Source organism: Mastigoproctus giganteus, chromosome 6 (assembly GCF_048544385.1).
Source record: "Mastigoproctus giganteus isolate SK-2022 chromosome 6, ASM4854438v1, whole genome shotgun sequence".
NCBI classification, from domain to species: domain Eukaryota; kingdom Metazoa; phylum Arthropoda; class Arachnida; order Uropygi; family Thelyphonidae; genus Mastigoproctus; species Mastigoproctus giganteus.
The window spans coordinates 172,773,669-172,797,657 of record NC_143580.1 but is presented as its reverse complement, the minus strand read 5'-3'; the positions used below and the strand labels follow the sequence as shown (position 1 = coordinate 172,797,657).

At 38.3% G+C, this 23,989-nt stretch overlaps 1 protein-coding gene across 2 annotated transcripts in view; it reads right to left on the bottom strand.

Moving 5' to 3' along the window:
• Positions 1-23,989, bottom strand: part of LOC150084753 (uncharacterized) — a 328,924-nt gene that overhangs the window by 194,239 nt on the left and 110,696 nt on the right. For both annotated transcript variants that reach the window (XM_090375493.1, XM_090375494.1), the window contains exon 8: positions 16,595-16,769. In XM_090375493.1, coding sequence (XP_090231619.1) covers positions 16,595-16,769 — 175 coding nt within the window. The remainder of the gene's footprint in view (positions 1-16,594; positions 16,770-23,989) is intronic.

Sequence of the window (23,989 nt, the reverse complement as noted above, 5' to 3'; positions counted from 1 at the left end):
ACCAAAAGCTGGAATTGTGCGGGTTTTAATGTTATTATGGTGAAATGTGTCTCCCCTTCACTGAAATCTTCAGTCACATAAAAAAAACAAATAAATTTTAAGAATCTTCTCTTCATTCCTACTTTTAAGCTTGTAACTCTGTATCTAACTTGTGCAATTTGTGTGTGTGCCGCGATCGTCGTTATTGATTGCTTATTTTTTTATTTATCTATTTTTTACTTTACTGTTTTAAATTTTACAATCCTAAAAAAGAAAAAAAAAAATTTGAGTGAAAAAAAATTAACGTAAGTCCAAAGTTATATAAGTCGGGGACCTACTGTATTGAAACATTTTCAGCAACCTATGTAAAAAATATGGCAGAGATAAAAAAACGAAAAAACTTACCACGCACTACCAATACGATGCTTCCCTTTATTTTTACAATATCACGTATGGTTTGGTCACCAACATTATATTGGTTCATTAAAGATTTAATGGATGCACCGTTTTCAAACTTTTGAATAATTTAAAGTTTTTGTTTAATTAAAAGCACAATTATTTTGTGTTTACCCATCATTTTCACGATTTCGAAACAAAATAAAAATGTTTACTATAAAAAAAATTAACACTCCTGACATAAATAACGAAACAAAAGTTGTCTTTTTGCAGTGCGACAGAATACAACAATCGATATGACGCACTAAAACAAACTAATCATTTGTTCTCTTTTTTTTTTTTTTTTTTTTTTTTTTTTGAGCAGCAGGTGTGAAGATAGTGGTGGGTTGCAATATAATAGGTACATTAATCTCCCAATGGTAACTTATAATGCCACTTCTTGTCACTTATTTGCAACTTGCAAAACATCTAATTCTAGTTATTACTTGAATTTTACGATTTCTGGTTGATTTTTTTTTTTTTTTTTATTTCTAGTCTTGATATGTCCTGGTTAATCTGATCCCATAAATCGAGAGTCTACTGTGTACACACACACACACACACACACACACACACAGCTTCAAAATCTTTTTTTTTTTTTTTTTTCACTTCAGTGGCATGCATCAGTCGAAAGTGTTTAAATCTATCATTCCTCTTAGCACTTTTTTTCTAGATAGCAGTAAATGTTCACCAAATATTCATCCACTCTCACCGGTAGGCATGCAATCCTCTTTTCAGTACATACATTAATGAAATGCCAAAGCATCAAATATCTATCAAATATTTATAACCATCAAATATTTATTACATTACTTTACATTATCATTGTTCGGGCAGGCCATTATTTTGTTTACTTAACTCCATTAAATAATCACATCGCTTACTAAATATAGGTACAATCATCTAATTTTCAGCCACAGTTCACAATTATAGAGTTTTGGCCACAGCATATATGTTTAAACTGGTTTTAATTCATAAGTTTGTTGAATTTTATATACATTGTAGCAACAGTTCAATTTTTTGAGTGCGTGCATGTGTGTGTGTGTGTGCGTGCGAGCGTGCGCGTGCATTCGTGCATGTGTGCACACTACATACTACTTTAAAGTACATACTACAGGATAAAATATATAAAATACTTATATGGTATAGAATAAAGTAATTCAAAATAGTTTTATTTAGCTTAATACAATAAACTTTCATGTATCTGACCATTCAGTTTTATGCAACACCCAATCCATTTTTAATCTGGATATGAATTCATATATTGAATATCTTCACATATTTAAATATCATTTTATTTTTATTATTGGCACATCCCAGTAGTATTATGTCATTGCTGCTCCAAAAGTGACTGATAATGGCACTCATGCCACCCCAGTACTGTTCCACATGTCGTGCCAATTAGTAGTTCTGCACACCGCGGTTCCTAACCTTTTGTCACAACAGGAGTTAAAAGACACTATATTTCCAGCACATCTAAAGAATGACTACAAAGTGAACTGAATAGTGCATTTCCTAATCTTGTGCAACATGTGTGATCAACAAGAAAGTCTAGGACTGAAAAAGTCATAAATGACGTGAAAAGGAACACAACGAACGTCCAAAAAACCATCATTGATAAAATATAGGGGAAAAGATTGGAGTGGTTTGGTCATGTGAAGAGAATGGAGGATGACAGATTGCCCAGAGGAGCAATGGAGAAGGAAAAAGAGAGGAAGACCGAGAAGGATGCGGACAGAGGGTGTGAAGCAGCAATGAATAGAAAAGTACTGGTGGATGGAGATTGGGAAGATAGGTGAAAATGGAAAAAAAGAATAAAGGAATGACTTTTCGATGTCAGGTTGAGGAGATCAGTTGTAATAACGAAATAAATCGTAAGACGAAGTTTTAGATTATCGTCCATGACAATTCACAGTCCAGGGTTAATTGCATTAATTACATTATCTTTTAGAAATAAAAAAAATAAATAAAAAAAAAAAAACATAGCTTTTCTTAAATAAAAACTGATTTTAGCAATATTATCCCAATTTCCCCTCCCTCAGATGTACGGCCCCATATATGGATATTTTGTATAAGGCCCACAAATTTATAAATATACTCCCTCTATACATTAATAAAAAAGAGGAATATAACAAGAGATTCTTATATAATATTGGCTTGTCAACAATCTATTGGGACTGAATTTGAAAGTATCTGCAATTCTGCTCAGACACGACAGGAGGGAATATATGTTGAGATCCTTGTCAATCAATTTTGCTCTGGAGAGAATGTACAGGGCTCACGGGGCAAAATTTTTCTAAGAGTGGTCTGTGCTAGTTAACAGGAGAGACTGTTTATATAGGGTTGGGATACACGTGAATAGAAGGGGTGTAAGAATATTTGCTGATGCTATCGAGGCAGTGATAGATGGATTAGAAAACAGCTAGAGCTGCAGGTAGAGATGAAAGTGATTCTTGCATTTCAGGCTTTGCTGCAGTCACTATGGAAGAAATGAATTAGACTGTGTTAGGGTAACTAAGAGTAATAACACGTTTTTTTGTTTTGTTTTTTTTTTTATTTAAGGAAAACCCCACACGAGAGATATTAGAACCTAAAGTACTTAGTATCGTGCATGGGTTGGAGGTTGAGAAGACGAAAGAAGATATTTGTTGACATTAGACTTGAACTTCTATAGACTGTAATTTTCAGAAAATACGTATAAAGCGAGTTTGAGCCAGAAAACGGCAGTTGTATGAATAAACAAGGAAGATGAAAAGTTGGTTATGTGAGTTTGAAGTTAGACAGTAAATGGATGTTGACTGGTGGTGACATGTGTTCATACTGTTTTGAAAGAGAGAGCGGGAATTATAGAAGCCAATTCAGAAGAAAAGTGCTAATGGAAGTATCTGTAGAAAAGGCATGCAGTAGACACAGTACGTCTAAGAGACAGAGAGCGGAGAAACGCTGTTAGAGATGAGTCATTAATTAATCTAACTGCCCTCTTCTGAATGGAATCTAGAAGCCTGAGAGAGGTTTTGGGGGTACTGCCCCAGATGTGCGAACAATATTCTATGATAGGGTGGATTTGCATTTTGTAGAGTGAACAGCAGTTTGAAAGAAAAGTAATGCCGAGAGCGCAGGAGAAAATCAAGTTTTTTATATGCAGAGAAAGCAATATTTGTAATGTGCTTGTGCCAAGAGAGATTAAAGAAGTCAAAGTGATCATCAAAAGAAATATATCCTCTTGCCTAGAAATCGGAGTGTCATCAAAGGTAAGCATAGCCGCAGAAGAAGGCTTTTTGCGAGATAAAAGACAGGACTGAGTTTTACAAGGATTGAAATCAACTAAGTTATCTTTGCCCCACTGGAAAATTACCTCCAGATCTGCATTTAAGGAATTCATAGCTAATATATAAGAAGTTGAAGCTGAATGAGAAGGGCGAGGTTTCTCAAACTGGAAAGTAATGTGCTGTCATCAGCAAAACTATAGATAGGATTTCCAGTCAATAATAGAAGGTCATACAAGAGTAAAATAGTTGGGGAAAGAACTAAACCTTGGGGGGACACCAGCATTAGTGGAGAAGTTAGAAGATAGACAGCCATCTACCATCACTCTCAGTGAGCGTTCAGAGAGAAAACTGGATAACCAATTACAAAAAACAGTTGGCAAACCATAAGATGGAAGCTTGTTTAGAAGACCTTTATGCCAAACACAATTGACAGCATTTGAGATGCTTGTGTTTCACTGAACTTTTCCATTGAATTTGTCCATAAATGGGTAACATAAGCCAGAATATCAGCAGTGGATTGACACTAACAGAATCCATACTGGTAATCTTTGATCAGACAGAAGGTTTTTAGATAGTTTAAGAGTAGATGGTTAACTGATTTCTCCATTACTTTAGAAATGGAGCGGAAGTAATTCCAATGGGACGATAATCGGATGGGAGGGATTTGTCACCCTTTTCAGGAACTGGATGGATATGACCAAATTTCCCAGCAGAAGGAAAAACACCTTTGGAATAAGAAAGTGAAAAAAGGCAGCAAAGAACAAAAGTAAGATCCGGAGCAAAGATGTTGAAGTCAAGTGGAGAATTACCATCAGGACCTGGACCTTTCTTAACATCAATATTTGTCAAAATCCTTCTGACATCCTTTTGACAGAAGACCACAGGAGGTATTGAATGGAGCATGTTGGGAATGGTGGAAGGTGTTTTACCAAGATCATTATTACATGAGTCGGAAGAAAAATGGGATGCTAGTAGGTCAACTTTATCCTTGGCTAAAGTGACAATACAACCATCTGGTTTTGAAAGAGGTGGGAGCAGCAATGGGCAAAAGTTGTGGCCAACAGCTTTGGCAAGAGACCAGAATGCTTGGCTATCATTAGGGCAAGAAGTAAGTTTTCTACTCTTAGCCTGTTCAAAATCTAGTTTACACTGATTAATAACTGCTTTAAAATTGTTGCAAGCTTTGCTGCAGGCAGAAAATGAAACTGAAGAATTGGAAACAAGCCAATTACGATATGCAACATTCTTCTCTTGAACAGCCTTTGCACATTTAATGGAAAACCAAGGTTTAGATAAAGGACAAGATTTTAAAGTGGAGTGTGGAATAAAGGATTCCATTCCTACAAGAATAATTTCACTGACACAATCTGAGCAAATGTTGACATCAGAAGTTTTGAAACAGTAATCTGACCAAGGAAAAGAAGAAAAGAAATCTCGCAGGTCATCCCATTTTGCATTCTTGTAATGCCAAACAACACGAGGTTGGGAATAGCCATGAGATAAAGGCTCCACTGGAGAAGAGACAATCACCAAGTTATGATCTGAGGTGCCTAAAGGACTTCGACCGTGTATTTAGAAGGGTTGTTTGTAAGGAAAAGATCAAGCGTGTTCGTTGTATGGTTAGGATCATCAGGTATTCTGGTAGACAAATGAACAATCTGTGCGAGGTCATTAGTAATTGCAAAAGCCTCAGCATCTCGACCAGCTAGGTCTGTGCTTGACAAGAAAACAGAAGCCAGTTGGAGTTGTGAACATTAAATTCACAAGAAAAATTTCCTCACTGTTAGGAAAGTTGGAATGGAGAAAGTCAAGTTCCAAAGAGAGAAAGTCAAAGAGTTCCAAGTGATTAGTGGAGTTGGGAGAACAGTACAGACTACAGATGAATTTGACAGAATGAGGTAGAGAGATTTTAAGCCAGAGAAGATCAAAAAGAGGAGATTACAAATTACCAAGTCTCTGACAGGGAATATCGGAATGGACATATGCACAAGTAACACCTTTGAATCAAAAGGAATCATACAGCAAATAATTTGGGCAACTGAAATGAGCAGTGGTTCAATCAACCAATAACTGCGAATCTGTCAGAAAAAGGACACGGGGTTTGGCAGCCTATATGTGGAAATGGACACCACTGAGATCAGAACTGAGACAACGTATATTTCTGAAATGAACTAGGAAGTGTTTAGGAGGTTTAGATCTTTTCGCAGACAGATAAGTTTGCTCTATTAGTTTGACAATTCATGGTGTATTGAATAGTAAGAAAAAGTGGGGGGGGGGACATGCTGTATGAAGTAATGAAATTTTTGGATATGGCATACACATGGTAAGAATATACCCAGATCCTTGACGTAACGTGGCTCGACAATGCTACCCGTATACACACCACTCGGAATCCCCCGTCACAATCTGGCAAAGTAGAGGAAGCAAGATTATACACTAGCTGATCCAGAAGCCTCCTAGAGAGGAGGCTTTTTTACCAATAGGTTCGGAATGGTGTACTAGCAGCTGGTCTGTGAACACTGTTTTAGAGCTGTACCCTTGAAATGTAACGAAGTTTGGATTTCGTCATGGTGATCATCATAACCTCAAAAGACATCGGTCAACAATGGGTCCAGCACCAAACCCTGGAGGACTCCACTGATAACATTAGTACACGTAGAGTAGTAACCATTTATTACCACTCTCTGCCGTCTCCCCCTCAACTATCCCTTTTACCATTACAGCAATTTGCCCCTAATGCCAACCACTCAGATTTGTAAAGCAGTCTTCCATGTGCAACAATATTAAAAGCCTTTCTAAGATCCAAATATCAAATCCAAATGTGATATCAAAATTATTCTTTGCATCCAGTTCCTTTGTGACGACATCATAGTATCTGGTGCCTCCATAGCCAGGTAGGCAGGAGCAGCAGTGCATAGCACATGCTTCTTGATTAGACCAGGGTTCGAGCCCGTGACCACCAAATACGGAGGATGCGGAAAGGTCAGGGAATGACCACCACATATTCGCGGAGCAATATGGCCTTAGTTGCTAATGCTCCTAAAAACCAAAATAACAACAACAACAAATCATAGTATCCAATCAAATTGGTCAGAAAAGACTTCTCCTTAACAAACCCATGCTGTATCCGAGCTACAACTGAAGTCTTGTCTAGATGATCCTGCAGTGCTTCTTTAACTAGTGCCTCCATAAAGTTAGCGCTAAAGCCTCAGGTTGCAAGAATGTCTAGACTATGTATAAGTTAAGTGCGATAGCATCATTAATACACAGCCAAATCTGAATTAACAGAATATTTGTAAGGCGGCATCGTTTTAAGTCATATCTCATATTGTGAATACCTTCACGAGTTGCCATGATATTGCACTACTTTGAATAAGTAAAGCTTCACCTAAGGAGAAGACTAATGTTACTTATTCACAGATGGATACCACCACCAGATGGCACCGTTTTGAAATATGGTATGGGATAAAGTTCTCGGTTATCCTCATACTATCCCTATTAGACTTAGAAAAGAGATAAAGTAGGAAGGTGATAGTAGGAGAGGCAGAGGAAGGAAATGCTGTAGAAGGAAGAAAGGGACAGTTGCTCCTTCAACTCACACTCAAAGCTCATATATTCCTTGAATAGGCAATGCTACCCCAGTAGAGAAGACTGTTGTTACCTATTTGAGGAAACTCAGCTCCTTCGACTCACGCACAAAGCTCATATAATCCTCGAAAAGGCAACGCTTCTCCAGTAGAGAAGATTGTTGTTACCTATTCAAGGAAACTCAGTGGCCATCAGGCCCCCAGACGGCACTGTTTCAGGGCTATTTTGTATTTGTGTGGGATAATATCTCAACTATCCAGTTGTCACTATTAGACTTAGAAAAGCAAAAAGATAGAGGGAAAGTAATAGTAGGAGTGGAAGAGGAAAAGAAACGGTGTAGAAGAATGAAAGGGACAGTAACTCCTTCAACTCACACCACTCAAAAGCTCATAAACTCCTCGAATAGGCAACACTTCCCCAGTGGAGAAGGCTGTTGTTACCTATTCTTGGAAACTCCGGACATCATCAGGCTCCCCCTGGTGCTGTTTCAGGGCTATTTGGCCCTTCTTCAGTGGGTGGGTGGGTACCCGAGTGATGCAATGATGGTGTATGATGTGTTTAGACTATAAGCGTTTACGGCTAAAGCCTCAGGTTGCGAGTAAGTCTAGACTATGTATAAGTTAAGTGCGATCACATCATTAATACACAGCCAAATCTGAATTAACAAAATATTCGCAAGGCTGCATCGTTTTAAGTTATATTTCATATTGTGAATACCTTCAATGAGTTGCCATGATATTGCACTACTTAGAATAAGTAACGTTTCACCTGAGGAGAAGACTATTGTTACTTTTTATCAGATGGATACCACCACCCAGAGGCAACTCCGTAGCCAGGTGGGAAGGAGCAGCAGTGCGTAGCACACATTTCTTGATTAGACCGGGGTTCAAACCCATCACCACCAAATATGGAGGATGCAGAAAGGTCAGGAAATGACCACCGCATATCCTGGAGCAATATGGCCTTAGTTGCTAATGCTCCTAAAAACCAAACAACAAACAACAACCATCACCACCCAGACGGCACCCTATCAGGGCTATTTGGCCCTTCATATTGTGGAGTTATACTTCATAACTGTTTTGCCATCATTGCATCATTTGGGTATCTACCCACCCACCGAAGGAGGGCCAAATAGCCCTAAAACGGTGCCGTCTGGGTGGTGGTGGTGGTGGTGATGGTGGTATCCATCTGAGAATAAGTAACATTAGCCTTCTCCTCAAGTGAAGCGTTACTTATTCGAAGTAGTGCAATATCATCGCAACTCGTTGTGGTATTAACAATATGAGATATAACTTAAAATGATGCCCCTTTGCAAATATTCTGTTCATTCAGATTTGGCCGTGTATTAATGATGCTATCACACTTAACATATACATAGTCTAGTGCCTCCATTAATTTCCCTGGAACAGAAGGTAAACTAACAGGTCTGAAATTACTTGTGTTGCCTTTTGATCCTCCTTTGTGAATTGGGATCACATTTGCACATCTACAGTCCATGGGTACCTCTCCTGAGTCCAAGGAAGCTATCATAATTATGGCTAAGGGTGTGCTTACTTTCTTTGCCACCCCCTTTAATATAACTGGATAGATCCCATCCACCCCAGTTGCCTTTCTTATGTTTATCTTTGACAATTTCTTCTCCACTTTGCACTCAGGTATTACAAAATCATCAAGCTCACTGTCAGAGTTAAATTCACTTCTAGCATTCCTCTCCCTGAATAAGCTCTTGTGTGAATGTAGATGCAAAATACTCATTTAGTTTGTTAGCTACCTGAGTAGGATCATCAACAGTTGACCCATCGATATCAAGTGAACCAATCTAATTCATCACCTTTGTTCTATAGTTCACAAAAGTAAAGAACTGTTTGCTGTTTTTCTTTGCATCCTTTGCCAAAGATTTCTCGTAATCTTCTTTCACTTGCCTAACTACCTTTGTGACTTGGTATATCTATCATAAGCTTCCGTGTCACCTGTTAATTTATATGCATCCCATGCATTTTTCTTCTCTGCCACATGTCTCATTAGTTCATCTGACATCAATTTAGGCCTAAACTTTGAACAATATTTCTTAGTTGGTACGAAAAGACTAGTAGCTTCCAAAATTACTTCCTTGAATGCTTCCCATTTTGAATTTGCTGTTAATAGCATCATCAGTTGGTCCCACCGTATAGATGTTGTTTGTTTGTTATTTGGTTCTTAGTAGCATTAGCAACTAAGGCCATATTACTCTGGGGATATGTGGTGGTCATTTCCTGACCTTTCCGCATCCTCTGTATTTGGTGGTCACGGGCTTGAACCCTGGTCTAATCAAGAAGCATGTGCTACGCACTGCTGCTCCTGCCCACTTGGCTATGGAGGCACCGCCCCACCATATAAAGTTTAAATGCTGTCTCAGACCACTGTAATCACCATTACTAAAGCAAAAACTGTTCCCTTTAACCCTGAATAAATCCGGTTCAGCACACTATGATCACTGTCACCTAATGGTTCCTTTATCTGCAAATTCTTAATGCATGAAGAATCACTACTGATAATCATCAGTACTGATCAAGAGTATTACTCCCTCTAGTTGCCTCCCGAACACGCTACTGTAGAAAACAATCATCCAATAAATCCACAAAAGCTTTGCTAGTGTGCGAGTGACGAACCCACAAATTCCAGTCAATCTCTGGGAAATTAAAATCCCCCATTATAAGACACTCTCATTTACTGGCCCACTCTATTTCTCTGTATGGTTGTTTATTTTACTGATCAGAGCCATTAAGGCTATAATGCACTCCTACTCTCAATTTTGCTCTACCAGTGTTTATGTCACACCAAACTGACTCGACACAGCTCTGTCCACCCACATCGACTGGCTGTACTTCCTTGGATTTTACGTGTTTCTTAACTAATAGAATAACCCCACCTCCCTTCCTATCCTGTCTCTCCTTCCTGTATACACACTGTACTCCCCAAATTCCAGTTTTGCATTCCTTATATGTGTGACACCACGTCTCTGTTATCTCGGCAATATGTGCCTTTGATGTTTTGACCAACACCTCAAATTCATCAAAATTATTTACCCAACTCCTAGCATTGGTGTACACACAAGTATACATGCACCTGTTTCTGTTCTTAGCTACTTTAACACAGCCCACGTATTTACCTGTTCCACAATAACTCCCAGCAGTCTCTGGAATCCCCTGCACCTTGTTTTCCAGGCTGATGCTCATTCCAACAGAAGCACTGCAAGAAAAATTCTACCCCTCGAGCCTTGCACAATCTCTCCAGGGCTGAAGTGATTGACAAGGCTCTCATCATATACTCCCTCCTATCGTGTCTGGGCACAATTGCAGACACTTGAACCCTAACTCACAGCTTTTTTTCAACATTGACCAGTACTTGTAAAGGTCTACTGTCAAGGGTAAGAGGAAAAGCTTTTGTTTTCGTAAGGGTGACTACAGAGGTCTCAGACAGTTTTTAAATTGTTTTTAAATTTATTTGTTTATGTTTGCCATTTTCAAAGTGAATTCTGTACTTATATCACAGATTATACTGCTGTTTTACATTTATTTTGAATTAAAAACCATTCACTATGGCTCCTAAAGTTAATAAACCTCATACAGAGGACAGAAGAACAACATTAAAGTTTAGTGACAAACTTTATATAATCCATACTATTAATTAGGGTCACCCAGAATGTTAATTCATATACCCATGTGTACTGTGTCTGTAAATTGTGCGTGTTCTCTGATCGATTTGCCTGTTTTGCTGGACAAAAAAACCCTAGTTTCTGGGGGGGAAACCTTGTTATATACGCCTGAGACCCACTAACTGAGCCACGGAGTGAAAAAATACTATAAAAGTTCCTGGCGTCGTCATCAACGGGATTTGAACCTCGGCCTTTTCCACTCAGTGTGGGAAGGACGGTGACAATACCACTGTGCTACACATGTAGACCAAACTTGATATAATAAATAAAATAGAATGGGGCATAAGAAGAAGTGCATTAATGGCAAAATATAACATTGGATCGTCAACATATTTGTTTTTTATGTTGTGCAGTTAATAAAATTGAATTCTTAATCTCTCTATTTCTTACTTGGCCTCATTATTTCTGCATTAAATACATTAAAAATAAAACTTTCTAGATATTGGAAAAATTGAAATAATGGCAGCTTGAATCCCTGAAGGTGCCATTATTTTGAAAGTCTACTGTAAAAGTTAGCTTCTTAACAATCTGTTGTGTTACCAGAAATGAATAAACAAAGAAGTTTGCTGTTTCTTTCAATAATAAAAAAATGCATTGGATAAATGACACATTATGTAAATCACTGCTTGAAAACTTGGACACTGTTTCATATGAATGGTTTAAGTTCAAACTTTTAGATGGTTCTTCAACCTTTGGTTCAAATATAAGATCAAAGCATTATCTAAAAGGTTTATTGATTGCGTTTCAATTGGGATTTGAAGATAGAGCATCAGGATATGGATATAACTTCTCCATATCTTAATTTTTCATTTAACTATAGAGACAGAGTTAGGGGGTCGGAAAACTGCTAACTTGGGGGGAGGGATATACAGACTAATAGATTAACAGTAGCCGCTGGCAGAGGTGAAAGTGATTCTTGCACTGCTTCTATTGAAATGCAATTGAGCAGAAGACTGGAAGGCAAGGCAATGGGGATTTCCAGGACTGCTGGGAGTCATAGTGGAGCAAGTAAATACATGGGGTGTGTTAGGATAACTAGGAGTAGAAAGAGGTGCATGTATACTTGCAAGTACACCAATAATAGGAGTATAGTTAATAAATTCAATGAGTTTGAAGTGCTAGTCAAGACATCAAAGGCAGATATTGTTGGGATATCAGAAACGTGGTGTCACACAGACATAAGCAGTGCAGAACTGGAATTTGGGGAGTACAATGTGTACAGAAAGGATAGAGAGGACAGGAAAGGAGGAGTGGTAATGCTGTTAGTTAAGAAACACATAAAATCTAAGGAAGTGCATCCAATTGATGTTGTTGGACAAAGCAATGTTGAGTCTGTTTGGTGTGACATAAGCACTGGGAAAGGAAAAATGAGAGTAGGTGTGTGTTATAGGCCTAATGAATCTGATCAGTATAATGAGCAATTGTGCAGAGAAATAGAGTGGGCCAGTAAATCAGAGTGTCATAATGGGGGATTTTAATTTCCCCAAGATTGACTGGAATTTGTGGGTTGGTCACTCACACACTAGCAAGACTTTTATGGATTTATTGGATGATTGTTTTCTACATCAGCATATTCGGGAGGCAACTAGAGGAAGTAATACTCTTGATCTGATTATCAGTAGTGATTCTTCATGCATTAAGAATCTGCAGATAAAGGAACCACTAGGTGGCAGTGATCACAGTGCGCTCAAGTGGGATTTACTCAAAGAGGTAACTGCCATCAAGGGTAAAGGGAAGGGTTTTTGCTTTTGTAAAGGTGACTATGGTGCTCCGAGACAGTATTTAAATTCTACACGGTGGGACCAACTGATGATGCTACCAACAGCAAATTCAAGATGGTAAGCATTCAAAGAATTAGTCTTGGAAGCTAATAGGCTTTTCATACCAACTAAGAAATATTGTTCAAGATTTAGGCCTAAATGGACGTCAGATGAACTAATTAGACATGTGACAAAGAACAAAAATGCATGGGATACATATAAAATACCAAGTGACCCAGAAGCCTATGATAGATATAAGCTGGTCTTTAACCAAGTCACAAAGGAGGTTAGGCAGGCGAAGGCAGATTACGAGAAATCTTTGGCAAAGGATGCAAAGAAAAACAACAAAGAGTTCTTTACTTATGTAAACTCTAGAAGGAAGGGGATGAATCAGATTGGTCCACTGGATATCGATGGTTCAACCATTGATGACCCTGCTAAAGGTAGCTAACAAACTAAATGAGTATTTTGCATCTACATTCACACATGAGGAATTCTTCAGGTAGGGAAAAGCCAAAGGTGAATTAAACTCTGGCAGTGAGCTAGATGATTTTGCAATAACTCAGAGAAAAGTGGAGGAGAAATTATTGAAGATAAACATAAGAAAGGCACATGGGGTGGATGGAATCTATCCAGTTATATTAAAGGAGGCAACAAAGGAAGTAAGCAAACACTTAGCCATAAATATGACAGCTTCCTTGGACTCAGGGGAGGTTCCCATGGATGGGAGATGTGCAAATGTGACCCCGATCCACAAAGGAGGATCAAAAAGAGACACAGGTAATTAAGAGACCTGTTAGTTTAACTTCTGTTCCAGGGAAATTAATGGAGGCACTGGTTAAAGAAGCACCGCAGGATCATCTAGACAAGACTTCAGTTATAGCTCGGACACAGCATGGGTTTATTAAGGGGAAGTCTTGTCTGACCAATTTGATTGGATACTATGATGTAGTGACAAAGGAACTGGATGCAAAGAATAATTTTGATATAAACGGTAATCAATGGACACTGCTCTTCATGGACTAATGTTATCAGTGGAGTCCCTCAGGGTTCAGTGTTGGGTCCATTGTTGTTTTCTGTATTTATAAATTCTACTGATGACAGTATATTATGCTTAATGTCCAAGTTTGCAGATGATACGAAGGTTGGCAGGGTTATTAATGACACTAATGACAGTACGCTGCTGCAACGGGATCTAGAAAAGTCGAGCAGATGGGCTGAGAGGTCGCAAATGAAGTTTAAAATTGAAAAATGTGAAGTACAGTCAGTCTTCCTATAGCACGATAGTTGTGTTCCCAGAAACCCTCGTGCAATGCAAAATTGTGCAATATAAATAACAGGCCCTAGGGGAAAAATAGGGTTAGGTGCCGACTACCCAAGATTGGGCACACATTTGTAACCAAATCATTACCAAACAAAACGTAATCGTAATAAAATACATATTTTGCTTATGATAGAATAGTCGTAATAAAATACGTATTTTATTACGACTATTCTATTATAAGCAAATTTGTTCTTTGTTTGATTTTCCAACCAAACAGATGACAGTTGTTCCATCTCTTCCAATTCTTGTCTTAATCTAATGGATTTTATTACACATTGAGTCGTTCCCGCTATGAAAGTTGTTTTTATTTTCTATGCATTCTTTCTAATTCTCGGCGTTGCGTCATTTAGGCCTGTAGCACATGCAAATCACATGTTCTTTCATTTCGCTCAAAGTGTTTCACAAGTTCATATTTTTTCTATAACAGAGGAAGGACTGGCCATAAGCCTTACCAGGGAAACCCTGGTGGGCCAGAGGTAAGAAGTGTGATTTTGGCCATAAACGCTAGTATGAGGCCGCTACACATTTTCTCGGGTATGAATTTTTAACCCAGTCCACCTCTGTCTATCGATATTGCTTTCCTTTTTCTCTCTGAACCTGTAGGGTCTTCACCAGGATGCTTACTTTTCACACCTTTTAAGTATTTTACTCATTTTTAGGGAATAAAGCACAATTACAAAATGAGGAGGCATGCTTGATACATATAAACAAAGCTGCGGCATGTAGCAACTAAATAAACAACACAATAGTGTGTCTTTGCCGTAAAGGCAGAGACACACTATTAACACCTCACAAGCCCACATTTTACTAAAATACATTTCTGGGGGTTATTACCATAAAACAATAAAAACAATTTCCGATTGTGCTATTCTGCGCTGCGATTCTGCTAGTGGAATCTGTTATAATATCTTCAAATAGGCCTACGAGGTTCGGAAAGTTCATGTTCATAATGATTACACTCAACACCAACCATGAGATTAAATAAAATATTTTTACTGAAATTATATGTACAATGAATAATAAAAACTGATCTATTTACATTAAAAGCGATAAAATAGTTAAAATATTTACAATAACTTAAATAATAATTTGACTAAAATCCTTAAAATACCGGTAACCGTAGCTTTTGGAAGCGACAGCCTCGTTTCTCAACAGTGAGAAAGTTGAGAAAGGAGGCTCTCGCTTCCGAAAGCTGCGGTTACCGGTATTTTAAGGATTTTAGTCATTGTAAATATTTTAACTATTTTATTGCTTTTAATGTAAAGAGATCAGTTTTTATTATTCACTGTACATATAATTTCAGTAAAAATATTTTATTCAATCGCATGGTTGGTCTTGAGTGTAATCATTATGAATCTATTATAAACTGGTAGCAAACTCTAATTGCATTTGCGATAATACCGACAGCTGCAATTGTGTGGGTTTTTACGTTATTACGGTGAAATGTGTATCCATTTCACTGATATAAAAAAATATAAATATATTTTCAGAATCTTCTCTTCATTGCTATTGTGTTACGTTCTGTTGGGGTGATTCTGCGTTCGACTGCCATTTCTTGTAAACACAAAGGCGAATCGTGCATAAGCAAATTCGGTTCGTGTTATATATGATATCGTTCCCCTATTTATAAATCGTGTACGATCGAATTCGTCTAGTGTAAACACGTGTTATACGAGGATTGACTGTACTACATATAGGAAGCAGTAACCGCAGAGTAACATATCAACTCTGTGGTACTACACTGACAGTGGTAGAGAATGAAAAGGACCCGAGGGTAATTGTTCAAGCAGATATGAAGTTTTCTGAGCAGTGCAGACAGTCTGCAAGAGTAGCTCATGGTGTCTTGTCAATGATATACAGGAATTTTTCTAGCAGGGATAAGGAGGTGATTATTCCCTTGTATAAGGCAATAGTCCGGCCACACCTTGAGTACTGCATACAGGTCTGGAGGCCTCATTTTAAGAAGGATGTAGAGCTGTTGGAACGAGTACAGAGAAGGGCAACAAGATTAGTGAATGGAAAAAAAGGTTGCTCTTAAGAAGAAAGGCTTAAGTTTTGCAAATTACAGTGTCTGGAAACTAGGCACCTGCGAGGTGATCTGATTGAGGTGTAGAAAGCCTTGAATGGTTTGGGCATGCTCAATGCTGATGGGATTCTTCCTCTTGCTCAGAATAATCGTCTGAGAGGGCATAAATTCAAATTGAGGAAAGACAGTTGTAGGATAGATGTGTGGAAGTTTGCCTTTAGCCAGCGGGTGGTTGATTGATGGAACAAACTTCCATCTGTTGTTGTAGAAGTTGATAGCTTATATAGATTCAAGGCAGAACTTGACAAACATTTTGGAGCAAGTGGATGGGTGAAATAAGGGTTTTTTTTTTGGTTTTTTTTTGGCTGATGCTATATAAGGTTGCTTTCTTGCATCATGTGCCTTTGCTAATGCTAACAGTAAATATTATATAATGTAATAGTAAAAATCTAAATTGGGATTTCATTTTTGATTCATAATTTACCTCTATTTTATTAGTACCAAAAATTTTTTATGTACCTGCATAAGTTCCCTTTCCTGTTTCAATCTACAGTTTTCTAACTGACTGCAGTGAAGTTCATCTTCTAGCATAGCACATTTTTCTGCTATAGCATCTTTATCTGTTTCCACTTTTTGCAATTCTAAAACTTTCTTTTCAATTTTTTCTTGATAATTCAGACATTTTTCTTTCCACCTTTAAAGTAACAAACAAACAGATACTGCATTTTAATATGAAACATAATAATATAAATAGCATCTACCCACAGATTAGCCAGTAATTGGGATTCATTTCTACTACTTGCATTCACTAATGTGTTTAAGCAAGAATTAAAATGAATGAAAAGTTTCATTCTTATCAACTAGGAATTCAATGGTGAATCCATAAACAACACTCTCTGTACAGGCTGTGTAACCTCACAGAGCATAACATATAAACTTAACTTTCCCATAAAAGTAGATCTCATTTAATTTTATAACCTGTATTATGATAGATAAGTACAGAAGTTAAAAAACGAAAGTGAATAACTATGAGGAAAAACTTGGAGATGGAATTAATATCTAATAAATGACAATGCATAGTATTAGTTATTGACCACACAATATAAAGAGCAAAGATGCCACCTTTCAATTCACTATCTTTTAAAACCCTATATGCTTCAATTAGGTCGCAATACAGATGCCTACCATCCAGACTGCAATTTACAGAACCTGTCTTTTCTTGGTAAGAATATCCTTTTATGCCCCAAGTAATCTATCTTTTAACAAATCCACAAGCTGCAATGGCGTTGTGGATCCACTCCTGTTGAGATGATTTGCATAACTTCTTTAACTATTCATTCCATTATTTTTCCTGGAACAGACCACTGCTGCATTTTAACTTAAATTGAAACAAAATTTGATGCAAATTTCTTGCTCAGTAAAATGACTCCTTTTAAAATGTGACAAAACACAAAAAACACCCAATTCAACACACAATAATATAGACTGATTGCAGATCGGTAGGCGATTCACACATTACTATATCTACAAAGTTAGTGACCATGTTGCAAGATGCAACTCAATACAATACCACAATTTCATGATACAAAGTCAGTGCCAGAACTTTAAGATCACACAATCTTCAGAAATATCTTACTAAAATGAAAGTCATTGAAAATTTGGCTGTTGTTATTTGGTTTTTAGGAGCATTAGCAACTAAGGCCATATTGCTCTGGAGATATGCGGTAGTCATTGCCTGACCTTTCCGCATCCTCCGTATTTGGTGGTCACAGGCTCGAACCCCCTGTCTAATCAAGAAGTGTGTGCTACGCACTGCTGCTCTTGGCTATGGAGGCGCCGTAGCCAAGTGGGCAGAAGCAACAGTGAGTGGTAGAAGATAGAGGGCAGATATAAATGGGCAATTGAACTAATGTTATTAGTGGAATCCCTCAGAGTGCAATGTTGGCCCTCATGTTTTCGATATTTATTAATGATAGTGATGAAGACATATCAAGCAGACTGTTTCCGTTTGTGGATGATACAAGGTTGGCAAAGTGGTTAATAACAAAAATCAAGGCACACTACTGCAAAAATACCTAGAAAAATTAGGCAGGTGAGTCGAGAAGTTGCAACTGAAGTTTAACATTGATAAATACAATGTGGTACTGCATATGGACAGCAGTAATTAGAGAATAACATAGAAATTAGGTGGTGCAAACAAAATAGATCTAGGGGTAACTGTACAGTCCAACATCAAGTTTTCTGAGCAGTGCAGACAGGTTGCTAGGCCAGCTCATGGGGTTTTGTCGAAGTTTTGTCAATGATATACAGGAATTTTGCCAGCAGAGACAAGAAGGTCCTTGAGACTATCACAGACATTCTCTCAGATATGGGAGTCTTCCTGGGAGTCTAAAACGCTGATGGAACTTACATTCGGGTGACACTCAAGACAAGTGGACCCAATTTTGGCAAAGTCCGGACGGTATGTGACAGCCAAATCTTCAGCTTGCATCTTCACGATGGTGGGACTGTTAGTAATCCTGGGTATAACCTCCATGCACAAGTACATGGTGGGTGACCACCAAGGTGTGAACCAACGTAAGCAGGGGTTGAGGTGTGGTGCGCGCACAACATGGAGGAATGCCACCCCTCTATGTTACCAGGCAGTACTAGGTAGATGACTCTCATCAACCGGTGCAATACCACCACATTGCTTATTGGAAGTTTGAAGTGGAGGAACCTATGTTTATTCTCTAGAGCTAAGTTCCGGTCAACCCTTCCCCATCTCTTCCATTATGCAGTATGATTGACGACTTTTGAGGTTATGATGAACATGGTGGCGAGATCCAATATTCTGTACATTTCGAGGGTACAGCTCTAAAACAGTGTCTTCGCAGGCTGGCCGATAGTACACCGGACCGAACCTATTGGTAACTCTCTAGGAGGCTTCCAAATCAGCTAGTGTACAATCTTGCTACCTCTACTCTGGCAGATAGTGACAGGAGGGAGTCCGAGTAGTGTGTATGCGGGGAGCATTGTCGAGGCCACGTTATGTCAAGGATCTGGGTATATTTTTACAATGTATATGCCATATCCAAAAATTTCATTACTTCATACAGCATGTCCCACCCACTTTTTCTTGCTATTGAATACACCATGAATTGTCAAACTAATAGAGCAAGGGCGCCTCCGTAGCCAGGTGGGAAGGAGCAGCAGTGCATAGCACACGCTTCCTGATTAGACCAGGGTTCGAGCCCGTCACCACCAAATACGGAGGATGCGGAAAGGTCAGGGAATGACCACCACACATCCCAGAGCAATATGGCTTTAGTTGCTAATGCTCCTAAAAAACCAAATAACAATAGAGCAAGCTTATCTGCGAAAAGTTCTACACCTCCCAAACACTTCCTAATTCATTTCACAAATATACGTGGTCTCAATTATAATCTGAATGATGTCCATTTCCAGTCTGCAAAACCCCATGACAGAATCTCAGTTATCGGTTGATTCAACTACTGCTCATCTCAGATGCCCTAATTATTCGCTGTATGATTCCTTTCGCCTCAAACGTGGTACTTGCGCTTATGTCCATTCTGATATTCCCTGTCAGAGACTTGGCAATTTGGAATATCCTCTCTTTGATCTTCTCCAGCTTAAAATCTCTCTACCTCATTGTGTCAAATTCATCTGTTGTCTCTACTGTTCTCCAAACTCCACTAATCACTTGGAGCTCTTTGACTTCCTCTCTTTGCAACTTGACTTCCTCCAGTAACAGTGAGGTAATTTTCCTTGGTGATTTTAATGTTCACAACTCCAGCTGGCTTCCATTTTCTAGTCCCACCGACCCAGCTGGTCGAGATGCTAAGGCATTTGCAATTACTAATGACCTTGCACAGATTGTTCATTTACCTACAAGAATACTGGACAATCCTAACCATACAGCCAACACGCTTGATCTTTTTCTCACAAACAACCCTTCTAAGTACACAGTCGAAGTGAGAGGTCCTTTAGGCACTTCAGATCCCAACTTGGTGATTGTCTCTTCTCCAATGGAGCCTTTATCTCATGGCTATTCCCAACCTCGTGTTGTTTGGCATTACAAGAATGCAAAATGGGATGACCTGCGATATTTCTTTTCTTCTTTTCCTTGGTCGGATTACTGTTTCAAAACTTCTGATGTCAACATCTGCTCAGATCGTGTCAGTGAAATTATTCTTGCAGGAATGGAATCCTATATCCCACAATACACTTTAAAATCTCGTCCTTTATCTAAACCTTGGTTTTCCAATTAATGTGCTAAGGCTGTTCAAGAGAAGAATGCTGCATATCGTAATTGGCTTGTTTCTAATTCTTCAATTTCATTTTCTGCCTACACAAAAGCTTGCAACAACTGTAAAACAGTTATTAATCAATCCAAACTAGAGTTCAAACAGGCTAAGAGTAGAAAACTTGCTTCTTGCCCTAATGGTACCGTGCATTCTGGTCTCTTGCCAAAGCTATTGGTTGCAACTTTTGCCCATCTCTACTCCCACCTTTGTCCATACCAGATGGTTCTGTTGTCACTTCAGCCAAGGATAAAGCTGACCTGCTAGCATCCCATTTTTCTTCCAACTCGTGTATTAATGATCTTGGTAAAACACCTCCCACCATTCCCAATACGCTCTGTTCAATGCCTCCTGTGGTCTTCCATCAAAAGGATGTCAGGAACGTTTTGACGAATCTCGATGCTAAGAAAGCTTTAGGTCTCGATGGTATTTCTCCACTTGTTCTCAAAACCTGTGCTCCTGAACTTACTCCTATTCTTTGCCGTCTTTTTTCATTTTCTTATTCCAAAGGTGTTTTTCCTTGTGCTTGGAAATTTGCTCATATCCAGCCAGTTCCTAAAAAGGGTGACAAATCCCTCCCATCCAATTATCGTCACATTGCAATTACTTCTACTCTTTCTAAAGTAATGGAGAAATCAATTAACCGCCAACTTTCCAACTACCTAGAAACCTTCCATCTGATTAACGATCGCCAGTATGAATTCCATCAGTGTCGATCCACTGGATATTCTGGCTTATGTTACCCACTTATCAACTAATTCAATGGAAAGGTTCGGTGAAACACAAGTAGTTGCTCTTGACATCTCAAAGGCTTTTGATCATGTTTGGCATAAAGGCCTTCTTAACAAGCTTCCATCTTATGGTTTGCCAACCTGTTTTTTGTAATTGGTTATCCAGTTTTCTCTCTGATTGCTCACTTAGGGTGATGGTAGATGGCTCTCTGTCTTCTAACTTCTCCAGTAATGCCAGTGTCCCCCAAGGTTCAGTTCTTTCCCCCACTCTTTTCCTCTTGTATATTAATGACTTTCTTCCATTGAATGGAAATCCTATCCATAGTTTTGCTGATGATAGCACATGGCATTCCACTTTCCATTTTGGGATGGAAATTTCTACTGCATGTAGTATATGGCTGGTAATGTGATCAGTTACATCGTCAAGATGTTGTTGTTGTACATATTGGGTGTTGAATAGGACACAAGTGGTATAGTTTTTCCAGTCTGCTTTTTTGAAAATTCCAAGGAATATGGCCTTTAGGACATGACACGACTTGTGTTTGAATTGAACTAATGATAGAAAAGTGGTCACTATGTAATGGATCATTCAGCACTAACCATTCCATGCTTGGAAAAAGAGATGCTGAAGAGATGTGTTTGTTTGTTTGTTTTAGGATTTTATGGCGCATTACTATCTAAGGCTATAATGCACCAAGTCAAAAAGGTGTAAAATATAAAACTATAATATAATTGTTTATATATTATTGTGAAAGAACATACAATATAAAAAGTTAATAAAACATAAAACAATAAAAACATTCTAGATAGAGTTATTTAGTTTAATAAGTTGTAAAAACTTAAATATAGCTGACATGTTGTCATTGTTTGATAAAACTTGTCTGTGTATATGGATCAAACAGATTGCTAAAATGGTTTTTGAGAACGAGGGTAGCCTGTGTGGACGTGGCTTATTGCCGCTCCTGGAACAGAGAAGTTTTTTCTGATTTATTTTCTGTTTTATTAGCTTAAATTGGCATATTAACTTATTTTCTAGAGTAGCTTTATATTCCTATTTATGATACTTAGTTTAAAGTTTAACTTAGACGAGATTTTGTAGGTATTACTTAGTATCGGTACGGGTATCAAATCCACGTGTTACAAGTTGCAACTCCGTTGAAAGAGAGGTTTTTTTTTTTTAACCATATTTAGTCAATTTATTAACCAATTGTTATATCAAATTATTTTCTGTAAGTAGCTAGTCAGGATCCTTAGTTTATTCTGAATAGAGACAGCGAGATTTGGAAGTTAATCAATACTTAAGTGTCCGTAAATTTACCGTTCGTAAATTGCCGCCATTGTTACGCGATACAGAATATCTCGAACTAGATAGCATAAGCTTAGTATAGTATAGTACACAATATAATATTGTCAATTAATCAGTAAATCTATTTATCTTGTTGAACTTCCTTGTCAATTAAATTGTACTTTTAACTATATACATATAACGACTTAGATTACATAACATAAATAATTAGCAAAAATAAATAATTAATACTTAACTTGATACGGAAGTTATATAAAGGGATTTTGTAGATAACACTCGATACTGAAACATAAATATAGCGTTATAACTGAGTTGCTATACAAGTTTAGGGTTTTAATTTTGTACTGAAATTGAAATTTTATTGAAAAATTAAATCGAAATCATGACTAAGACCAGAGCAGCAAAGCAAAAGGCTCAAGCTAATGGGAGTGCTGTGGCTCAGGGGAGAACTGAGGTTGACGTTGTAGAGCAGATATCATCTTTTAAGGGCACAAAAGGTGATATAGTTGTACACGTTGGCACTAATGATATTAAGAGTAGGAGGTTTTGGTTTTTGGTTTTTTTTTTTTTTTTTTAGGAGCATTAGCAACTAAGGCCATATTGCTCCGGAATATGCGGTGGTCATTTCCTGACCTTTCCGCATCCTCCATATTTGGTGGTGACGGGCTCGAACCCCGGTCTAATCAAGAAACGTGTGCTGCGCACTGCTGCTCCTTCCCACCTGGATACGGAGGTGCCTAAAGAGTAGGAGACGGCAGAATTACTTAGCAAATACAGGTCACTGTTGAAAAAAAGCCGGGAATTAGGGTTGAATTTGAAAGTGTCTGCAATTCTGCCCAGACACGATAGGAGGGAGAATATGATGAGAACCCTGTCGATCAATTCGGCCCAGGAAACATTGTGCAAGGCTCAAGGGGTAGAATGGGTAGAATTTTTTTCAGCCTGGTCTGTACTTGTTAACAGGACAGACTGCTTCTACAGGGATGGGGATACACTTAAATAGAAAGGGTGCAAGAAGGTTTGCTGATGCTATCGAGGCAATGTTAGGTGGGTCGGAAAACTGCTAGCTTGGGGGGTACAAGGACTAATAGATTAACAGTAGCCACTGGCAGAGGTGAAAGTGATTCTTGCACTGCTTCTATTGGAATTAGCAGCATCTTGGAAAATAAGATGCAGGATATTTCAGACACTGCTGGTAGTCATTGGGGTCCAAGTAAACACATGGGTTGTGTTAGGGTAGCTAAGAAAAAGAACAAGTGCATGTATACTTGCGTGTAGACCAATGCTAGGAGATTGGTAAATAAATTTGATGAATTTGAGGTATTGCTCAAAGCATCAAAGGCGGATATTGTTGGGGTATCAGAGACGTGGTGTCACACAGATATAAGTAATGCAGAACTGGAATTAAGGGAGTACAACGTCTACAGAAAGGATAGACAGGATAGGAAGGGAGGAGGGGTTATGCTATTAGTTAAGAAACACATAAAATCCAAGGAGGTGAAGCCAGTCGACATCGCTGGACAGTGCAGTGTCGAGTCAGTTTGGTGTGACATAAGCAAAATTGAGAGTAGAA